At 40.8% G+C, this 23999-nt stretch overlaps 1 protein-coding gene across 1 annotated transcript in view; it reads right to left on the reverse strand.

Annotated features, from left to right (window-relative positions):
• The window catches only part of LOC137656167 (death-associated protein kinase 2-like), a 294844-nt gene that overhangs the window by 25479 nt on the left and 245366 nt on the right, over nucleotides 1-23999 (reverse strand). Inside the window, exon 6 of the mRNA XM_068390342.1 lies at nucleotides 5322-5474. Within this exon, the coding sequence (XP_068246443.1) occupies nucleotides 5322-5474 (153 nt within the window). The remainder of the gene's footprint in view (nucleotides 1-5321; nucleotides 5475-23999) is intronic.

The following is a 23999-nucleotide window of genomic DNA, read 5'->3' on the forward strand; positions in this document are numbered from 1 at the left end:
TAAACTCTAGAAACGTTTACCTTCTTCCCCTAAAGAGACTAGGGAGAAGAGCAAAAACGATAACAACGTTACTCGCTTGAACGAAACGTTTATCCAGCTCTCTCTCCCTCCGTCTCTATCTCTCTCTCTCTCTCTCTCTAGACTTAGAACCTGAGAGAAGAGCCCAATCATATATACTCGTTAAAACATATTATTGTTAAAGGAAAAAAACTGAAAGATTTCCCAAATAAAAAGTTCCTTTATTAGAATTAAAACCATTAAGCTAAGAAAGAATGAACAAAACGTTATAAACGGTTTACTCTTACTGCAACGTGACACCGTGAAAATTCTCTCTCTATCGTAACGATAGAGCGCAAGTTGAACGTTCTGAACGTCAACAACTGCAGAGACAAAACAAAACGTTAGTTCAACTTTGAAACAGTACGAGACTATCAAAGAAATTCTTTCAAAAACATTAAAATAGCATAATATGTTAACAGGTAAAACCGAAATGACGGGCTCAATGTTAATTAACTTCGGTACAAGAAAAGACCGCCTACTATTAGGAAAGGTCGAATATAAACAAATATAAAAATTAATTTTAATAATTTTATAAAAAAGGAAGTTAATCGAAGAGGCCTATAAAAGGCGGAGAGATATAAAATAAATCTATAACTTTTGTTAAGCAAAATTAAGAAAGAGAGTCTATACTCTCTTAGACACCAACACTTCCGTCTAAGGGAAGGGTCGGCCATTTAAAGGTGAAAGAGAGTTCATACTCTCTTCGTCACCATAATTAATCAAATTAATTCCAAAAGCTAGCTAAGCTAATAATAAAACTTCCTGAATAGCGAAAGCTGAAATCTTAGAGCAATACTTCACCAAAAACCGTGAACAAGACTCCAAAATTATAAGCGTATCCATGAACGTCTTGCCGGAAGCACGACAGAGGAAAAATTGAAGTGGTGTCAACAAGAAGTACTGCAGTACCTGGCCACAGGTGGCGCTTGTGAGTACACCCCCCTCTTGTATAGCGATCGCTGGCGTATCCCTTCCGTAGAATTCTGTCGGGCAACGGAGTTGACAGCTACATGATTATCGGGTAAGTTTAATATTGAAAATACTATATTTCCCATGTCATAAGACACTGTTAACTCGATCCAGGGGCAAATTAACCAGATCTTACCAGAGCAGCTTCAAGGATGGCCTCGAGCACTGAGGTGCATCAAATTTTTATTCAATGACCAAGGTTTTCCCTGAAGATGGTGACAAGGGGGCCTCCCTCTGTCCATTGCACTCATGGTTGATTACAAGAACATCCACAAAGGAACACATTGATTCTGTATTGTCTGTTTCTGCCACCACAGGGATTTAGAGGCAGATGAATCCCTAACAGCCAGCTAGGTACAGGGTGTGGCAAATCACTCCGGTGATTCATCGCAGTCCCCACTCCCAGCCAATACAATTGTTCTGTCCCAATGACAGAATCGAGAATCTAATCAGGGGCGGAAGAAGGCCTGTGAAGGTAAACAACAGTGGGGAAAGAAACCCTGGAACTGAACAAGACAGAGACCAAAGGAGTAACACAGACTCTTCTTTATGCTGGTCAGTGCAGAGGGATGACCATGGCCTAATGCCTCAAAAAGGTCCAGTTGCACTAAACTCTTGGTCTTCCGTGCGAGGGGTGCCACTCTCTCAACCTGATCTACCCTACAACTACAGCTGGCCTTCCTGGATCTCTTCTTTTCGTTTCTTAAAAGAAGTATCGGAATCAGAGTAGGAGGTAGAAGAGGAAAACAAGAAAGAGGAGTCGAAAGTGGATGAAAAACATACACAATTCTTCCTCTTCCTGACCCTTACCCCAGGCTCTGCAGGCAGAGGAGTCGAGGTTTGAACTACAAAAAATTACCCTACCTGAGAGGGGAAACCACATGCAGCGTTGCAACAGGAACCACAACACTGGGGAACATTGTTATGGAGGAAGATGGTAGGCATACATACAGGGGCCTGCAACACAGACACAAGCAAGATTACAGGCACAGAGATAGCAGGGGTTATGGGCCCAGACACCCTGGAACCAGGGGTGGGGGGAATAGGCACAAGGGAACAATCTGGCTAACACAAGGTGACTGGGTCAAGGGTGATAACCGTGGTAACACAGTACCAAGGTAACGCACCCTTTTCAGCCATGGGGCCGGCTTATGCCTAACCTTAGGCGGCACAGGTATTACCTTACTAGACTTCACAGTCCTTTTGTGCTTGGGGGTATTCCACTGGGGAGATTACTTGGGTAAGTAACACTGGGGAAACTATGTGAGTGGTAGCCTTAGTTAATTGGTCCCTCAACAAAGTCATAAAAGCCTACCTACAAGACCTAAAGAGGCATAGGCCTTCCTTAGGTTAAACTCCTAATCATCAGTCAGCAAGGAAACAGACAAAGAGCCTCCAGCCTTTGATAAGGAACAAAGAACTGCCTCCCACTGCACAGAAGGCCATGACCTACACTTGGCCCACCAAGACAATTGCGAACAATCTTACCCCTACAAGAAGAAGAAGAGAGAGTGATGCAACCTTCACAATTTCTCCAGCTAGTACAAATCTCTAGTTTTACATCCATCACTAAAGCATAAAACACCCAGCATTAGCTTCCTGAAAGAAAAATTAAAATGAAAAGTTTGATTAAGGGTACCACAGTACATTCTTACAGGCTGCAACTGAAAACAAAAGTGGAGATCTTCCGATAGGTGGAGGGGCAAACCTTCTCGACTACGCTTACCATCCGACATTAACAACCTCATGAATGAATTCAACAGTCGTTCCAGCTCGTGCAGAAAATATCTCCCTATTTACAGGACGAAAAATTTATGTACACATAAGAACAAAGATCTGTCACATATAAACTATGAAGAGACTTATGTCAACCTGTTCAATGGAAAAGCATTTGCAACTTTATGTCAACCTGTTCAACAGAAAAGCATTTGCAACAAGTTCCACCAATTCAACCGCCACATTAGGAATATCATTCCATATGTTGGTCACAATTGGAATAAAACTCCTAGAATTTTGTGTAAAAATGAGACTTATGATGAAGAAGGCTAGATTGTTAGAATTAATTGCATACCTTGTACTACATACAGGATGGTACAGAGTGGGAAGATCTGAATGCAACAGATGGTGAGAATTATGAAAAATATTTTGAAACATGCACAAACAACTAACTGAACAATGGTGCCAGAGATTAATATCTTGATCAGGAAACACATCTGGAGGGTTCTGGGGTGACTCATCTAGCGGGTTCTGGGGTGACTTAAAGTGCATTCTGGGGGGACGCGTTTAGCGTGTTCTAGGGTAACGCGTCTAGTGTGTCCTGGAACTACACAATTATAATCAAGCAGATGTCCTATGAAGACCATTGGCCGCAAGAGCAGAGTGGTTAGAGGAAGCGTGTTCATAAGAGCATCTGAAAGATGGAAAATCACATATGGATAATCACTTGTTTAACTATGAGAGTTTGGATGAGGCACACTAGGGTGAGGCTGGCTGGGGGTGAGACACATCCAGAAGCTGAACACATAGGTGAAGCGCATCCAGAGGTTGAGGGGAGTTGAGAAGCTATGTGCATAGGTGAGAACCTACAGAAGTGCGTCTGGGGGATGTTCGTACGGAGGTGGAGGGGTGGAAAATTGAGGCGCTTCCTGGAGAAGAACTCATCGGTGACACTCGTCTAGAAGACGCACGCAGAGGTGAAGCGCGTCTAGAATAGGTGCTGGAATCTCACCTGAAAGGTGACCACCTGGAATGCAAAGCGCACTGGGGTGAGGCGCATTCAGGAGCAATACTGGAAGATGAGGCGTGTCTGAAAGAAGCTGGCTTAGAACAGGTAGCTCGGTGGGGTGAGGTACGTATGGGCGAGTTGCCCTTAGGCGAGATACTCACAGAAGGGGTTCGCCTGGATGGAGTGCGTCTGGAAGAAGCGCACTCTGGTGAGGTGCATCTGGAGGAAGCACAATCTGGTGAGGCACGTCTAGAAGAAGAGCACTGTTGGTGAGGTGCGTCTGGAAGAAGAGCAATCTGGTGAGGTGCGTTTAGAAGAATCGCACTCTGGTGAGGTGCGTCTAGAAGAAGAGCGCTCCAGTGAGGTGCGTCTAGAAGAAGAGCGCTCCAGTGAGGTGTGTCTGGAAGAAGCGCACTCTGGTGAGGTGAATCTGGTTGAAGGGGAGTTGTTTCTTGAAGAACCTGCAGAAGATGGAGAGGAGTAGGATCTCCTGCAAGAGGCTAACCTATGATCCCCCTCCAAAGAGAAAGGATCTCACAGAGGTCGAGGAACCACCTTTGTGCGAGAAGGAGAACTTTTTGAAGGCCAAGCATTAGGCACTAGCTTCCCTATGGAAAGATGGCCAGAAGACAAGACTCCTAGAGAAGGGTCCAAAGGGGCTGAAAGGACAACCAGACAACTTATTAGGAGACACCCGATAACCAACATCCACTGCGACAGGAACCTCCTGAAGGTGCCTCACTGACAGAGCCTGCTGCAGCTTCTCCTCCGAAACTGATCCCTGAAGACCCAAAAGAAGGCCAAAACAAACACATCATATCTGAAATCTGAAACAAAGGAGTCTACCCTTGGGGAGGAGGTCCCCCTGTTTCTCTAGTGGAAACAGGAGGGTCCTCTTGGCCCTGGACTTTCCTTTATGTTACAGGACCACCACTCTTGCTTGATTGGCTTTCAAAGAAGACCATCAGAGAAGAGTCAGAAGGATGAGTATCGAGGCTCAAAGAAGCAAGCTGGGGCTTCTTCAACTTCGAGGAAAACCCAGAATCTTAACATTCCCTTTCCGACTTCTTTCACCTCCTGCCATACCTCTTCCTCTGAGCGGATGCCCACTACCAACACTCATCCCTAGGTGAGGATTATGAATGTACATGCCCTCTGCATGAAGGGCATGTCTGATGAAGATCAACTGCAACTGCACTTATGAAAGTGCCGCAGGTCTTCCGTGACATTCTAAGGCCTTTCCGCATTATGGCAGGCATTACCAAAAACACAACCACACTAAGTCAAACACACATGAAGAGAAAAAGAAATAATTGTATTCCCCATCAGAGAACATCTATTCCCTCTGACCGCTGATATCTAAGCGAGTTGTCAGTGAGCCAAAAAAGGGCCCCCGGTCACCTCCCTGCCACCTGTCGGTCATTCAAAACTTGTTATAAGGTTTTAATTATTATATTCCCAGCTTCACAGTTATCGTTCTCATATGTAAAGGATAATGGTTTGTATTTGTGGAGGAACAAAATTGTATAAATGAAACATTTGTAATTATCCCCAAAGTTTATTTTACCTTGCATCCTTCACCAACAAGTGAGATATGAAATCCTTCGCTAGATCTGAAGTCCCACAAAAGAACTCGCTATCAAATGTATAATCGACGGCTGTTATGTTGTTGTAAGTCTCTTGCTGAGTATCGCCAAGGAAGGGAGAGGCACCAGACAGCCTGTAACAAGTGACTAAAGATTCAAATAAAACTTTAGAAATGTTAACAAAGTACAGTCATTTTCTACTTTAGTGATAGAAAAAATTATGATAATTCCTAAGTATAGCACAAAACTGATGGAATATAAGATTTTTCTAATACTGTATAGGTAGAACCATGTATAGAGAAAATTATGACACTTCCTAAGAACAACACAAAACTGATTAAACATTTACATAATTCCTTAATGATACATGACTGCTTCAATGATGTTTTGAGAATACAATACAGTATTATCAAATTGATTCAAAGTTTACATTAGCCCTAACTGCACACAATATTCTCAACAATAAAATCACAGGCAATGTAGACCTCCCAAAAAAAAACAATACAGATTGTATTGTGGAAACACACTGCAAAAAAGTTTTGCTTATGTTATTATTAGATTTATGCCTTACAGGCAGGGACAACCTATATGAGTACCACGAAGGAAGGTAGACAAACGCTAAGAATGTCCATTATTGAGGAATACATTGATACTACTGCTGTAATAACAACTGAAAAATATCAATACAGTATTAGTAATAATAAGAAAATTATTAAATACTGCCCTTTTACTGAACTCAGCAGATTAAAAGTTGAAATAAGTTAGATAACATTCCAAAAGAAAAAATAATCTCTTCAGGTCTTGTTGCTAAATCTTTGAGCTTGAATTCCTGAAGAAGAAATTACAATGATTGGTGAGATGCTAGCCACTTACTAGAAGCACCAAATCATCTTTAGTAAACTATGCTCAATGGTATACATATTCAAAAATAAAAATATATCTGCATAGAGTGTAAATTGTATTGCATCACAAATAAGTGTTTTAGACCAAACAAACATAAAGCATGCCTAAATTTCTCTCAGATGCATTTCAGTGCAACAAAAATTACATACTTTGTACTAAATATCACAAGTTACTGACATCTGTGAACATATCTCAAGTGCATAAATTAATGTGCCTAAAATAAATAAAATTCATGAAAAGATCCAAAAATGTTACAAAAACATTTGGTTTTGAAAAAGGTTAATTTAAATTACATGAGAGGAGCAACAAATCACAAGACAGTGACGCTCAATTTCCTACTTCATGATATGTAGTTTGTGTTTACAAAGTTGAGTGATATCATCTGCGCAAAATCATCACCGAGAGCCAAAAAACTTAACAAAAAAAAGTAGTCAATGTAGAAACAAAATTTTCAGACCAGATGACAGGAGAATCTGTAATAATTACCATCATTTCCCCCAAATACTCACTTCAATCCATATTCAGTCATATTAATGTCTGACATGTCTGTACCATGGCTAGCATATTAAATGCTTCCTCTCTGTTACACAAACCTCAAGTTTCTTTCTTAAGTTTATATTATTAATACCCCATGATGGTTGGGCATTAGATAAGGATGGGTAAGGAAAATTTAGTAATAGTAGTCAGCAGTATCATCAGTCTCTCCCACTGTGGATTCCATATTCAAGACCTGGTCAGGTCATAAATGAAGATTCACTGACACACAATCAAATTTGAATCTCTAGAGCTGTGATAGATGTTCACTAGCAGCTGACCAAGTTCAAATCTCGCACATGCCAAAAGGGATGTTCACTAGCACAAGACCGATTTCAAACCTCATGCATCTGTAGTTAGCAACAGCATCCATGATCGATTAGTCCATGATACCAACTATCTCTAGTCTAGAGGATAACTATGAAAGGTTTGGCTTATCAACAAATATACTTTTCTAATATTTTCACAGATAGGCTAACAGGAAAATCTACTAATACTTCTTACCATTTGTTGTCAAGACCTTATCTCCTCTGGAAATGTTCATTAAATCATAAAACAAATTTATTGCCTAAACTTAATATTTCATTTACCCAGATCAAGCTAAACTCTCTTGAATTCCTTACTAATATCATCAAAAGGAAGTTTATCAACACAAGTTTTTTTAAGTTAGTTGACTAAAGAGATGCTGTCGATTGGCATTAGAATATGGAGTACTGTACATACATATTGTAAAGGATCTCTTGGTATTATTTCAAATCTTATCAAAGAAAAATTTTTGGGTTACCAAAATCTTACCCTTATATTGGATTACTTAATCTGTCTAGATAGAATAATTTTGTATACAGTATATCCTTCCTAATCCGCAGTCATTCATTTAAAAAACACCCCTTGGTTGTGGAATTCCGTGGATAATAAGCAATTTCACTACAGTACAAGGATTTTTTTATTGTTAACATTCACTGAAGAATTGTTATACTATAAAGTGAATATACTCTACTGTAACAATACTATAGCACAGTACATTAAAATCTTACACAGGTAATACCATATTAATATATCAACCTCTCTCACAGATGCATAACCCTTTTATTTGCTGTATTACATTAAACGACTGAGTATAAAAATTACAAGTACTGTATCCAGTAATTAATAATAATAATAATAATAATAATAATAATAATCACAACAATAAGAATAATAATATCTTGGTAGGAGACCCTCCTTCAAACAGGTTGAGTTGAATACTATGGCTGCATCGGCAGAAATCAATTTCTTGTCCAATTTCTCGATTCTATGGACAATTCTCTTTTCAGGGTTGCTACATTCAGCTAGCAAGGTGGCGAAGGTCATCAGGTGGGTGAAGGATACAATTCAGGTTAAGGCTGGATGTAATTAATACAAGTACAAGTAATACTCGAAAATCACAACAGGTAAAGTCAGGAGTGGACTGTGACGCGTTTTGGAACTGCTTGCTCCGTCTTCAGGCGAGAAGTGAGGCTCTGGCTGGATCTGGGTCCTTATATATCCCGGGTCTGGTTCATAGAGAGGGGCCTCGAATTTTGATTGGTCGATCGGAGGTTGTAGGCTCGGGTGGCAGATGTACGACGAGCTTGGCTCTGTCTCCCAGGCTGGGAGGTAGGAAGGAATTCTGAATCCTGATTGGTCAAGACGCGCGCCGAGCCAGCCGTAAAGTCAGGCAGTCTGACTTATACAGCTCGCAGCTCGTCTGTGGATTCATGATTCAAGTTGCAATTTGAACACCTCCCTCCAAGTACACATTCTCCATGGTAAAATTTGGAGCAAATACCACATATTTTCTCATTTTTGCAAACCTTAGGTGGGTGTCCAAATTTAAAACAATTAAAACACTGCAGTGGCTTCTGCTTGAATGGTCGTACTTTAATTATTTCGTTTTCAATAGTAATATGGAAAGGTACATCAGCATCCTGGAAAGTAAATATAATCATTGATGTTCCAGGAATCTTATGCACTTTCCATACATTTAGTGGACACATGGCCAACATCTCCTCCTCTGTAAATTCATACAGATCTCTGTTAAATACTACTCCCCTTCCGTAACTAAAATTTAGGTGGGGTTTGACATCTAACTTAATATCATCTTTAGTTGTATTTAGGCTGGATAGAATTACAGATTGTGTGCTTGATTTGATAAGGAAACTATTTTTTCCAAAACGAAATATATCTCCCGGTGCAATAGTTCCTACTTTTTTCTGAATTAATTTGCATGATTTAAAATAATTCTGTGTAACCCCTTTGGATTCAGCTACAAGCCACTTTGGTGGTTTTGGCTTTCTCTAGGAATGCATATCTAAATTAGCGTCTTTTTCCAACAAGTCGGCAGGCCTATATACATCTAAATCTTTTGATACCTTATCGCAGAGAGCAGCCGCTACATTCAAGTTATTAATTTTAATATTATTCTTGTTACTTATTGCTTTAAATGCTTCATCATGACTACCGTAAAATATCCATGAATCCCATTTATCATCTTCAAGTTTCATCCTTATTTCTTTTATACATCCATAGCACCCGAATGCTTTATAATAGGTTATCATAATTTGTGTCTATTGAAATTTGGGTAATATGAAGGATTCGAAGTTTCCTCGTGTTACCCAAATTACTAAATTTTGGAACATCAGTAGAATGGTCCTTCCCAGTTCCGAGGTCATCGATAGAATTTTCTTTAATAGACTTCCAAGGGGTCGTCAACAGTGCCGGGGAAGAGTCAGCGTATCCGGGGGACAGGGGTCCGTTGTTTGAAGAATCCTTAAGTGTTGAGAAAGAAAAAAGATGAGTTTGATTCACCTCCTCGAGAATACCAAGGCATCACATGTTGGAAAGGAAATTTGCACTCTCCACTATACTTCCAACATGATCCACTCCATACCCTACATGAAGGATAGCACCAAAACAAATATAGAGGCACAGGTGTAAGCTGAACCGGCCTGTTAGGACTGAGACCAAGAAACTATGGAATCATCCTCCCCATATCTGTAATGATGGGCTTCCGGCCAAAAGCCTAGAGTCCTACCCCAATCATTGGGTCCCCTGGATTCCGAAGACTCAACACCAGAGAAGAGTTCTGCCAAAAAGGTCCAAAACATCTTCGGGATGGCCGATATCATCCAATACTCTCACATATAGCTTAGCTTTGAATGCAAATACCTCCCAACCATGACACCTCCCATTTATCAAATCAGGCAACAATAACGGATGTAGAAACATCCACGCCGGGGCTACAATGGATGTAAAAACATCCAAGCCAAAGAAAAAATAAAATAAAATGAATAATATATATATGTACATAATATATACACATATATTTTGAAGGAAATTTTTCTCATAGAGTTGGGGCAGAAACAGGAAAGGAAGTTTATAAAATTAGGAGAAGGTCGAAGCAGTATTAAGAGGAAGAAAAAGATGAGAGAAAAATTTAGATTCAAACTGGGGGAGCAATTTCCCCAAGTTAGAGAGCCCTCTTGCCCGTCACCAAGTTTCAACATGGGAATGATATGACGTGCTGAAGCTCAGCGACTTCATCAAGGCACTGTCTCATTAAGAGGGAAGCAGTTGAAGACCCGACAGGAGAACAATACTCGAAACGAGGTAGAATGAATGAATTGAAATACTTCTTCAGAAGAGATTGATCACCGAAAATCTTAACATTTTCTCAATAAGCCGATTTTTTTGCAATTAAAGAAGACACAGACCTAACGTGTTACTCAAAAAATAAATTTTCTGTCAAGAATTACACCCAAAATTCTAAGTCATAGAGAGTTAAAGAAACATTATCAATGTTGAGATCCAGATGTTGAGGAGCCACTGTCCTTGACCTACTTACAATCATTCTTTGAGTTTTGTTAGGATTCAACTTCATGCCCCATAATTTGCACCATGCACTAATTTTAGCTAGATATCTATTAGGGGATTCAGCAACCCCAGATCTACATTCAGGCAATAGAATTGATGCAAAGAGTGTAGCATCATCTGCATATGCAACAAGCTTGTTTTCTAGGCCAAACCACATGTCATGTGTATATAGTATGAAAAGTAATGGGCCAAGAACATTAAACTGAGGAACATCAGATATCACATTCCTATATTTACTATGGTGCCCATCAACAACTCTTCGTGATCTATTGCTTAAAATTTCAATACTAGTGCTAAGAAACAATCCACCCACTCCCAACTGTTTGAGTTTGAAAACAAGAGCATCATGATTAACAGAGTCAAAGGCAGCACTAGAATCCAGGCCAATCATACAAACTACCTGACCATAATCAAGGAATTTTTGTACAGCATTGGAGATAAGGCATCACATGCTCCAAGGCCTTTATGAAAACCAAATTGTAAACTAGGGAACAGATGATTACCTTCAGCAAACCTATTAAGACGTTTTGCCAAAAGACGTTCAAAAACTTTAGATAATATAGGAGTTATGGAAATTGGGCGGTAATCAGTTGGACTTGAGCTACCACAAACACACTTACATAGTGGAGTAACATTACCAATTCTCAAAGCTTAAAGCTCCTCTTCTTGCTAACTTGCACAAAATAACAGATAAACTTTTGAGCTAAGAAATCTGCATTTTTTATGAAAAATAAAGGAAAAATACAATTTGGGTTTACACCTCCATAAGCATCAAGGTCCATCAACAGACCTTTAATTTGACAAGAACAAAAAGCTAAACTAGTTAGTTTAGCCTCAGAAAAACAGGAATGAAGAAGATCAAGTTTCTCATTACTCTGCTTACTGTCAAACACATCAGCCATAAGGGTTACCATGTCGTCCTGATGGAAGGTTCCTTTAAGTAGCTTTTTAAGGGATATTTGGTACAGTGATACTCCCAGAGAATTAACCATAGGTCTCCAGAATTCTAACTCCTGGCGCGAGTATCCTTAATATATCTTTAAGGATATCGCATAATATCAGGGGACGTATTTTTAGACACAACACATAGAAATCTTCACCCCGAATAGATTTAACTCTTTGAGGGGGAAGAGTGGCGAACGAAAAGGGAGCCGTTATCAAGGTATCCAGTGGACCTACTCTCCGTATTACTGCGGGCCTTCATTCCTAACTTGCAATTAAGCTGGAATAGCCGCAGATAGAGTAGTTTCGGGTGGGGTAATTTAAGAAAGAAGGGTGGGTACATCAGGACTACATGGCTATCTCACCCAAAAATAGATTCCGTTTTTTGGGCTTGGCCATGTCGTCCTGATGGAAGCTTACCAGAGAATTAACTTGAAAGTACTATATGTGTGGGTTTGTATAAGTGCCTTTACTTTGAATGAGTTCCTTATATGGTCTGCTAGACCTGTATATATGACATTACCGTTATTTGTCATAACCACCAAGCTTGGAACTAGCTTAGGGCTTCCTGCCCCCTGCAGGGAAAGTGTCGACTTCGACTATAAGGATTCAAAGTTAGTATATCCGTAAGGACGCAAGGGAAACTTTCTAGAGATTACCTTTTCGTGCTTTGGACATCGGTACAATCAAGATTCTATTTACAGTGAGCCCTCGTTTATCGCGGTAGATAGGTTCCAGACCCGACCACGATAGGTGAAAATCCATATTTACGTATTTATTTAACATGTATATTCAGACTTTTAAAACCTTCCCTTGTACGTAGTACTGTTAACAAACTACCCTTTAATGTACAGAACACTTAATGCATGTACTACAGTACCCTAAACTAAAACAGGCACAAATATTAAAGGCGATTTTATATCATGCGTTTCCTAAACACGCCAAAAAGCACGATAAAAAATGGCAACCAATGTTTTGTTTACGTTTATCTCTGATCATAATGAAGAAACAAATGCATTTACACATCTGTGTATAGGTTAGTTTTTGCATCGATTATATTGATTATTCAGTACAGTATGTTGATTTTGTTATTACCAATGTTTTACTTAATTTTTCTTAGGACTTCCAAATGATATTTTTTTCTTTATGACGCCGCCTGAAATGACGGCGTCATAAAGTACGCTCAGTAAACAAACGAAGGTATTTAACGCGCATGATGAAAGTGATAAATAATGATATTAAAGTAAAAGCTTTTAGAAAATATGTTATTGCAAATATTATTTACCGTATCTATATAAAATCATACAAAAGTAGCAAAGCAGGAAAAAAATTTACGAGAGAGAGAGAGAGAGAGAGAGAGAGAGAGAGAGAGAGAGAGAGAGAGAGAGAGAGAGAGAGAGAGAGAGAGAGAGAGAGAGTTGTTTTACGTACGTAAATGTAAATTTTAAACAAAATAAATAGCCCCATTTCATATAAAATAGGTTATTACAAATATTTTACTTTATCATATTACAGTAGTCTGTATAATACTATAAAGTTCAGTACAGTATGTTGTTGTTATAGTCGTGGCGATGAAATTCTCACGAAACAAAACATTCGATTACAACAGCTGATTCATTCTCTCTCTCTCTCTCTCTCTCTCTCTCTCTCTCTCTCTCTCTCTCTCTCTCTCGTGTTATACAATACTTACATATAGATAAAGAAACTAAAATTAGTTTTCTTAGTGTCAATTAAATACGAAACGAAAAAATTATGCCGAGTTTACATCCATTTCAAACATTGCTAAAAATACGGCATCCGATTTCATCAGCAAACCACTATTTTTTGGGAAACATCATTTTATTCTAGAAAATTGCTACTCTTTAAATAGTTAATTGCACATTAAGAAAGCGTGTACTTTTGTTTTTAAATTTCGGGTGTGTTTTAAAAATCGAGTATTGTTGACTTCTTTTTGTTTTACTTTTGGCTGTGATTAGATCAGCTGACGTCTAGCTGCCGCACTTGAGAGTGTACGAATACACTAACAAAGTATCGTTTATACCATTTCTTAACTTATTCAAACCGTCTACAGTATACAGTTGATATTACATAAGCACCAATGTGTTGTAACCTATAAATTTTTTTTATTACATTTAAAACAACTCTCTCTCTCTCTCTCTCTCTCTCTCTCTCTCTCTCTCTCTCTCTCTCTGTGGGCTATTTTTCACTACCTCCCATTCCTTACCTCTCTCTATCTCTCTAACAAATGGTATCTTTGTTGCTCCTCAAAGGTTCATTTATATTGAAAATCAATCATGATTCAATTTTCCTTACTTTCTCCAATCTCGCACCATCGGTCACATCGCGGTATTTTCGAAATTTCCGGAAAATCCGCGATATACTGTATGTATATACATGCGTTATGAAAAAAATCCGTGAAGTGGTGAATCCGCGATGGTCGAACCGCGAAGTAGCGAGGGATCACTGTAAAGGAATAGAATAAAACTCTGGACTCTTTTCTTTGATTTACTGAGGGTTAAAAGAAGACTCAGATACATTTTTCTATTTATTTTCATAAGCAAAATAAATTGTCAATGCATACATCATAAGTAGGAGTCTAACCTTGCATATATATAAACAATGTTTATATATACTTCTGACCTGTAAGGGAAGAATATACATATATGAATTCATTGTAAAAATGCTACCCAGATGAATGTGAAGATAAACTTGTCTAATTTCACTCAGATGTTGGATATGCATCAACACTGTTGAAATGTTCACACAGCACTGGTGTCATTGGTTAGATTCTGCACCTGTATAGAACAGTTTATTAACCCTTTTACCCCCAAAGGACGTACTGGTACGTTTCACAAAAGCCATCCCTTTACCCCATGGACGTACCGGTACGTCCTTGCAAAAAATTGCTATAAAAATTTGTTTTTCATATTTTTTGATAATTTTTTGAGAAAATTCAGGCATTTTCCAAGAGAATGAGACCAACATGACCTCTCTATGACAAAAATCAAGGTTGTTAGAGCAATTTAAAAAAAAATATACTGCAAAATGTGCTGGAAAAAAAATAACCCCCTGGGGGTTAAGGGTTGGAAATTTCCAGATACCCCGGGGGTAAAAGGGTTAATCACCATAGTGATTTTCACTCGAAGGTATTAATACCTATGCACCCGATGCACTGTTGAATCCCAAAACAGTCCACTGTTTATCACAGCACTAGACGACAGGTTTTATGACACTACCTGCCGCCACCACAAAGTGTTTTATCTCATGCACTTGCTTCGCATAATGTTTATAGAAGACTCTGGATGATTTCCCCCCGTACATGAGCGGAGCCTCTCAAAGTCCATTCGTTAAAAGAAATTCAACGAAGAAGCAACTTTCCTTGGATCGTGACCTGCGGGTGTGCTGTCAGGATCCGCTCTGCGAATAAAGTAGGTGAGTTTCGCTCTCAGTTGTCTTAGGGATAAGTTTGATCCTCAGCTTTCGCCTCGGAAGAGCTGTCCCTCCTTGAAGTCTGAAGTTCTTCGAAGATAGACCTTGAGACACTCTACTGGGCATAGAGAGACATCTTCCTTCTGAGGGCAGATTCTCCAAAAACCCCACCTTTTGACGGGCAGCTCGTATTTGGCGAGAAAGGCAGGATCAGGGAAGAGATTGTTCTCCTGTTTCCAGGAACAGAATATGGCCTTCCTTTCTGGATTAGGCCACTATTTCACTAACTCTAGCCCCTGAGGCTATAGCAAACAGAAATATAACTTTCTGTGTTAGATCCTTTAGGGTGCAATCCTCATTGTTCAGATTTGAAGCATAGTGCAAGACTTTGTCCAATGACCATGTTATGGGCTTTGGAGGGGTTGCCGGCCTGAGTCTAGCGTATGCTTTTGGTATCTTATTGAGGATTTCACCTGAGAGGTCCACCTGAAAGGCGTACAGAAGAGGTCTAGTCAAAGCCGACTTATTGTGGTGGAAGCCAGGCCTTGTTCATGTAGGTGGATGAAGAAAGAAAGACAGAAGTCTATTGATATTTCTGTTGGTTTCCTTGCTATCACAAAGGAAACCCACTTCTTCCAAGATGATTCATATTGTCTCCTAGTTGAACTTGAATTGTATTCTTCGATAAAGTCAATTTTGTCCTTTGAGATCCCAAACCTTTTCTTCGCTGTTAGGGCGAGAAAATCACGAGATGTAGGTTGTTGGTTCTCAAGGATGAAGCGTAAACAGACGACTTCTGAACCAGTTGGAATAAAACTGGGTTTGGCAGAGGAAACAGCTTCAGTTTCAATTCTAGAACTAGAGGGAACCAATTGCTTCTGGGCCATTTGGGGGCCACTACTGCAGCTGTTCCTCTAAAGGATTTTTTTTGTCAAGGACTTTTAGCAGGAGATTGGTTGGTGGAAACGGGTAGATCCGATTCCATCTGTTCCAGTCGAGAGACATGGCATCTATCGCTTCTGCTTGAGGGTCCTCGTAAGGGGCTACATAACAAGGTAGCTTCTTCTTGTCGCTCGTTGTGATGAGGTTGATCTGCAGTTCTGGGACTTTTTCCGAGATGAAGAAGAATGAGTCTGCGTCTAGGGACCATTCTGTCCGCCGTCACATTGCGGAACCCTTGAAGGTGAACTGCTGATAAATGCCATCTCCTCTTCCTTGCCAGGTAGAAGATGGCTAACATCACGTGATTAATGTGAGGTGATCTCGAGCCTTGTCGATTTAGACATTTTACTATCACTTCGTAGTCCAGGACCAGTCTGATGTGGACTGCTCTGCATGGGGATAGTTTCTTCAATGCTAGGAAGACTGCCATAGCCTCCAAGATGTTGATGTGAAAAGTTTTGAACTGGTACGACCAATTCCCTTGCACTTTCCTTTCTTGCGAATGGCCTCCTCATCCTTCCAAGGAGGCGTCTGTGTGTATCACCACTGATGGTTGTGGTGGTTGCCAGGGAATTGTCCGTGCTTGGCTCTTGGCTGTTGACCACAGCCTTAATAGCGTGTGCAATCGGGTCTGGGTCAACCTTCATTGATCTCTTCAAGCGTTTGATGCGTATCTTTTCCAGACTCCTGACGCATCCTTCAACTGTGCTTTTAGCACCGGGTTTGTCACTGCTACGAACTGGAGAGAGCCCAATACTCTTTCCTGTTGGCGTCTTGAAATCCTCGTGTTGGTTTAGTCTCTTGACAGATCCCGCTATCTCTCTCCTATTCTCTAGTGGAATGGAGAGATGGTGTGACTATAAGTTCCAATGGATTTCAAACCATTGAAACTTCTGAGCTGGAGAAAGGTGAGACTTCTTGCGGTTGATCTTGAAGCCTAGGTGCTCCAGGAACTGGATCACCTTTCCGGTCGCTTGCAGACAAGTAGTCTTGGATGCTGCCCACACCAGCCAATCGTCCAGGTATGCTACTACCTGAACTCCTTCAGAGCGTAGTTGTTGGACGATTGTATCCGCTAGCTTTGTGAATATCCTTGGGGCTAAAAGGGCATGGCTGCGAAGACATATTTTGCCTTCTATATCCTGAATCCTAGGTAGGAGGAGAGGGAGCGACTGACTGGTAGGTGCCAGTAAGCATCTGCCAGGTATATTGAGACTGTACGCCCCTTTTGGTAGAAGCGTTCTTATCTGTTGCAAGGTAAGCATCTGTAACTTGTTACTCTCGATGAACATATTGAGTGAAGACAAGTCTACAATGACTCTGAGTTTGTCCGAGTCTTTCTTAGGAACACAGAACAGCCTTCCCTGGAATCTGATGAACTTCACTTTCCTTATTACCTTCTTGTTCAAGATTTCTGAGGTATATTCTTCCAACAAGGGATTATGGAAAAGGGGGTGGAATTTTGTTCCATTTCCAACAGAGTCCATTCGTGATTAGACTGTGGGCCCAGGGATCGAAGGTCCAACGATCCAGAAAGTGGAAAAGTTTGCCTCCTCCCTGGAACCTCTCATTGCTTAGAGGTTCCTGAGGACTTGTTTCCGTGACTGCGTCCTCCTCTACCCCTTGAGGGGTTTCCGGAGGAGCCTCTTTTTGGGCCTTTACCTTTGTAGGGACGAAAGGTGATCGTGCGCCTCTCAAAACCTGGGTTGAAGACAGGTGACTGGGCCACCAACTGCTGAGGGACCATCTGGAAGGTGGTTTGTGACTGGGTTACCATTTGAGGCACTGTAGCCATGGTCACAGCCAGAAGTTATGCAGGTCTACGTGGTCTCTTTGCTTTTCTGTTCTTAGGCTGGGGACCACTCTCTGAGGATGATTTCCATTTTGAAGACATGCCCCACTTTTGGAGAAGGTTCCTATTCTCCGTGGCGGCTTTGGCAATGACTTCTTGGACCACATCTTGTGGGAAAAGGTCTTTGCCCCAGATGCATGATGAGATCAGCTTTCTGGGTTTGTGTTTTACCTTTGCTGGGGCAAACACATGCTCTCTACAGGTCCTCCTTGACCTGACGAAGGCATATAAGTCCTTCACAAGAGTATCCATGTGGGACTTGGATAAGACCATGTACATGTCTGGGGCATTGGTTAGGCCTGCACACATTTCCAGGCAGTTCTGATGAGACAAGGAAGCGGCAAGTCTTTCTTTCGTCTCCTGTTCCCTTCTCAAAAGATGGTCTGGCAACTTTGGAAGGTTCTCATTAAACTGCTGGCCTGCTATCTCCGAATCCAACTTCGAGACGGAGAAGGTTAGATGTACTTCTTTTCACGTCTCCTCGCAGGTGGGCATGGCTAGAGATAATGGTTTACATTCCTCTAGAATTGGGCAGGGTTTGCCCTCTTCGACGGCTTTCATGACACAGTCAAGGGTTTTCACCAAAAAGGGGAAAGCTCTGGAGGAAGGAGCAATGAAGGTTGGGTGCTTCTTCCTAAATGCTAAGATTTTGGAGTTGGTATATCCGGCTCCTTTCAGGGTTTTGGTTAGGATGGCTTGTGCCTTGTCATGATCGAAGACAATGACTTCCTTGGGTACCGTCTCCTCGCGGGATGCAGGTTCATCTCGCAGTCTTACGTAGCAATCTGGGTAGGCTGAAAAGCTGGGCCAAAATTGAAGATCTTCAAAGGGTTTGGCCCCAAACTTCTCGGAGATGTAAAGCTTCCCATTCATCATGGGCATGTGCTCTGTATACCTCCAGGGGTTGGTTTCGGAGCAGTGAGGGAGGTCAGATACTTTAAGGGGCTTAGCAGAGTCCCTGGAAGTGCCAGAGCGTTTCCCTTCCTGTACCTCTCTCTTCGTCTTTGAGATCTTGCTTTATCTCTTCTTGTTCCTTACGGAACACTGCCAACATCTGCTGGATCGAGCCTCACTTCTGTCGACCTGTGTAGTCGGTTGGGGAGTTTGGGCTGAAGAGGTTGACAGTATAAATTGATATGCCGTCACGGTGAACTGGGGGTCCTCAGTCACCGTCGAAACAGATCCTTCTTCCTCCATTGGTGGTTGAACCACTTCTTCTTCAGGGCCTTCTTGCAGTAGGTCCTGTTCGGTGTCGGTGGACACGTCCGACATCCGTTCTTGGTGGATGTCCATGCCTCCAAGTGCCTTGTTGATGTCCATGTCCATTTTCAGTTGAATGAAGGGAGGCTGGACCTGTTCCTGGGGCACTACCACACTGGATTGAGCCTTAGGGAACAGAAGGCACCTAAGAGATTCGTTGGGTAGGTAAGGTCCCAGAGAGTTCTTCTGGAACCCTCTCACCCACTTTCGAAGGGTTTCCCTTGCTGTATCCCTTGCCTCCGTGGTGGCAGGGATATCTTCTCCAAAGCCGTTGGTCAGCAAGGTCGAGCAGTTGGAGCAACCCTTCAGGTCCCAGTACCTCAGGGATCCAGATACGATGCAGCAGGGAGCATGAGACCTGCACATCGTATGCCCACAAAAGTCCTTACTCTTGTGGTTGCAGAACACAACTGCACGCGTCACCATTGGCTTTTCCTGTAAAGGAAAAGGGGTGAAATGAGTATACAGTTGTTTATATCGTTGATATAAATGCATACTTATAATAGTAATACTTACTATTATATTTAATAGCTTAGGATAGTAAGCTAGAAAGGAAATAGGAAAGACACATATGTGTGTTTCCTCTCCCAGGCAATCGCTGAGACCTCCGTCAATATTAATATTTAAATTCCTTATAAGGGAAAATACGGTGGAACCACTCCCATACTTAGAGCTTGAGTTAGTGAATATTTATACTAACTTCTCCACCTGTAGAATATTAATACTGAACGGTGTTTCATTAGTGTCCCGATGATCAAAGGATTCATCAGGGTGTTGAGGGATTACTTCAATCTCAACATGTTATGCAGTCCCAAAAATAGACTATAGGATACACAGAGTATGTTAGAAATACTTGTACTACTGTATTGTTGTATACTGTAGTTTTACCAACTACTGTATTGTTGTATACTGTAGTTTTACCGGTATACTACCGGGGTTAGGATAGTGCCTGGCAGCACTAACTGATAGAAAGAGAGAAAGAATGGAAAGGAGGATTTCCTATTATTATGGTTTAGCACAATAATTGGAAGTGTAGGAGAGCTACTGCCGCCTACTGTCTCCTTGCCAGAATGAGAGTTCCAATGGAAGGGAAGGAATACATCTGATTCTAGCTTCCATCCATCCACAACTTTTGCCGCCGGCTGTACTGCCGGTTGCAAGGTTTGTGGATGGCAGGCCAAGAGAGGACTTAAGAATTCTCAACAGTATAATGGGTTTCTCACCGGCAGCCGTCAGGGCCGGCTCAGTCTTTCCCTCCCGGGGCATCCACATCCAGTGAAGGAAGGACATAAGGAGGAAGTGGCCAAGGTGGCAACCTAACCGCCGCTGGTAGGGTCCCGGCCGGCAACGTAGTCAACTCGGCAAGCTTGGATGACTGGCAGAATACCGGCGAAAGAATGTTGTAACGGCTAGGCCGACACTAAAGGACAGAGGGGGGAGGGGAAAGGGTCTTACAGTTCACAAGGGAGAAAGGCGGCAGCAGGTATGCCGCCTACTTTTGGCTGTAAACTAAGGAAGCATGGCTTCCTGCGCCGATGACGTCGTGAGCAGCAGAGGAACAAAGATTCCCCTGTTGGCGACATTGTCGGCTGCAAGACAGTACAGTGAACCCTCGTTTATCGCGGTAGATAGGTTCCAGTCGCGGCCGCGATAGGTGAAAATCCGCGAAGTAGTGACACCATATTTACCTATTTATTCAACATGTATATTCAGACTTTTAAAACCTTCCCTTGTACGTAGTACTGTTAACAAACTACCCTTTAATGTACAGAACACTTAATGCATGTACTACAGTACCCTAAACTAAAACAGGCACAAATATTAAAGGTGATTTTATATCATGCATTTCCTAAACATGCTAAAATGCACGATAAAAAATGGCAACCAATGTTTTGTTTACATTTATCTCTGATCATAATGAAGAAACAAACTGGAGGTAGAGCTTTGCTTATTACCCAGACATATTTCCCATACTTTTCCCTTAGAACTACATCACATCTTCCTACTTTAGATATATATATATATATATATATATATATATATATATATATATATATATATATATATATATATATATATATATATGTGTGTGTGTGTGTGTATATATATATATATATTTATATGTATACACATATACATACCTACATATATACATAAATACATGCATACATATATATATATATATATTACTGTATATATATGGGTTATGGAAAAAATCCGCGAAGTGGTGAATCCGCGATGGTCGAACCGCGAAGTAGCGAGGGTTCACTGTACACCCTGAGCTACCGTCTTACTTCAAAGCCAGGATACTCGGCAGCAAAGAAGACAGACGGTGTAAGACTATCTAAGTCAAGCCGGAGTTTACTACCCGGTCGGCGATGACGAAAGATAGGGGTTGCCGCTTGTAATGGCGGCACTCGGGGAGGGAGGAAGGGTTTAGCCTGTTTTCCCTAAAAGAGAAAAATATCGAACCATATCCATAAATTCTAGGGGATATATGTCCCCATCCGAATTAATAGGGAACGATACGATGAGGTTAAACAATGGGAATTACTTTATTAACGTATACATAACGAGTTAGGCTAGCCTAACTCCGGTGGGGACCGTAGCCAAGGTTGGTGCCACCGGGGTCCCCGTCGTATACGAAAGTAACGTTACATATCAGAAAAGGAATAATTATATCGTATGCAAAATCTTCACAGGTATAAATTGCCTAACTAGCTAAAATTTTTTACAGCTAAATACCAGGAGTGCCGCACTACTGACTAAATAAAATGCATTTATGATGTGCGACAGCGGTCTCAAAATGGCCGCCTCCAGCGTCGGCTACGCTCAACCAAACACACTTAAATTATACGAATTTAACTATGAGAAGGGAGCCTTAAAATTAAACACAAGAAAGATTAGATACTCAACTTTCCAGAGGATGAAGATGCTAGAGATTGCATGATAATATTCCAAAATCCGTAACAAACAGCGAGAAAAGCAAGGAGTGCACTTAGCTTAAATGCTACAGATAAAAGGAATGAAGGCCCGTAGTAGTACGGAGAGTAGGTCCACCGGATACCGTGATAACGGCTCCCATTTCGTTCGCCACTCTTCCCCCTGATATTATGCAATATCCTTAAAGATATATTAAGGATACTCGCGCCAGGAGTTAGAATTCTGGAGACCTATGGTTAATTCTCTGAGAGTATCACTGTAGCAAATATCCTTAAAAAGCTACCTAAAGGAACCTTCCATCAGGAAGACATAGCCAAGCCCAAAAAAGTCTTTTGCAATACAGTACACAACATTGACAAAATCTAGGACGTACTGGTCCCGGATTTGGCTCAATGTCTCCACACAGCATAAGAATCAATAGTAATAAAAAGGATACATTACACTTAAAAACTAAATTAACAAGAATAATAACAAAAACAATATGTACAGAAATATAGATAAGTGATTGACCAAAAACATACACTATAGAAAAAAGTCAGTAAAACTGGTCAACATGGAGGAGCCGATACACTATGCAAGGCTAAATACCCTCCATGATAGCCACTTCAACTGAAGGGAGGACAGTAAGGATGGTTTTAAAAAGAAAAAGAAACAGATAAGGAAAAGACAACCTCTTGATAAACCACCAGTCATCCATGGCCCTTCTATTAAGCCTACCCAACACACCATTAAAAAAAAAAAAGGAAGAAAGAGGAAGAAAAAAAAATAAGATAGAATAGTGTACCCGAGTGTACCCTCAAGCATGAGAACTCTAACTCAAGACAGCGGAAGACCGTGGTAGAGAGGCTATGACATTACCCTAGAGTAGAGAACAATGGTTTGATTTTGGAGTGACCTTCTCCTAGAAGAGCTGCTTACCATAGCTAAAGTCTCTCTTCTACCCTTACCAAGAGGAAAGTGGCCACTGAACAATTACAGTGCACTAGTTAACCCCTTGAGAGAAGAATTGTTCGGTAATCTCAGTGTATGAGGACAGAGAAGAATATGTTAGACTATTCAGTGTATGTGCATACAAAGGGAAAATGAACCATAACCAGAGAGAAGGATCCCATGTAGTACTGTCTGACCAGTCAAAGGACCCCATAACTCTCTAGCGGTAGTATCTCAACTGGCGGCTGATGCCTTGCCCAACCTACTACCTACCTACTCTATAATAAATATCCATTGAAAGGTATACTACTACTCATCAGTAATAATAGACTTTACAATATACAGAAATCAAAAGAAAATATCCATTTGTTTCTTTTGACACAAGCAGTATTCTATCATTCAAAATTTATAAGATATGCTATAAACAAAATAAACTGATGAAAAAAAATTTTTTAGCCACCTCCAAAAGAGAGAGAGAGAGAGAGAGAGAGAGAGAGAGAGAGAGAGAGAGAGAGAGAGAGAGAGAGAGAGAGAGAGATTTAGTTCATTAGACATAAGGTTGGTTTGTTCATCTGTCAATCCACCTTGCGTGTGACTGTCGCTATGAACTGGATAATTCCTGTTTTCAGTATTTCACAGGCTTGGAAATAGAGACTGCACATGTAAGAACATGACGAATACTGCATAGAATGGCAATAAATGAAAATAATGACAGTAGGCTAACTTCTACTAATGAAAACTATGAAAAATACTAATATGAACTACATAAGACATGATGTAGATTTTATTCTATAGAAATAATAGTAGAGAAAAAAGGAATAAAATAAGAAAAAGGCAAATTTCATCTTGTGTCAATAACTTACATTACTGGAAAAAGGTTTTGTGACTTGTGGGAGTATGTGGCAGAGAACTGATGATATTTGGACACACATGGCAACACAGAAATGCACTAAAATAGACCTTACATAATCATGAATAAGGAGGAGGGTTTTTTTAGTGAAATTTCCAAAGTGTGAACTGTGTGTGATATACA

Source organism: Palaemon carinicauda, chromosome 17, assembly GCF_036898095.1.
Source record: "Palaemon carinicauda isolate YSFRI2023 chromosome 17, ASM3689809v2, whole genome shotgun sequence".
Taxonomy (NCBI): Eukaryota; Metazoa; Arthropoda; class Malacostraca; order Decapoda; family Palaemonidae; genus Palaemon; species Palaemon carinicauda.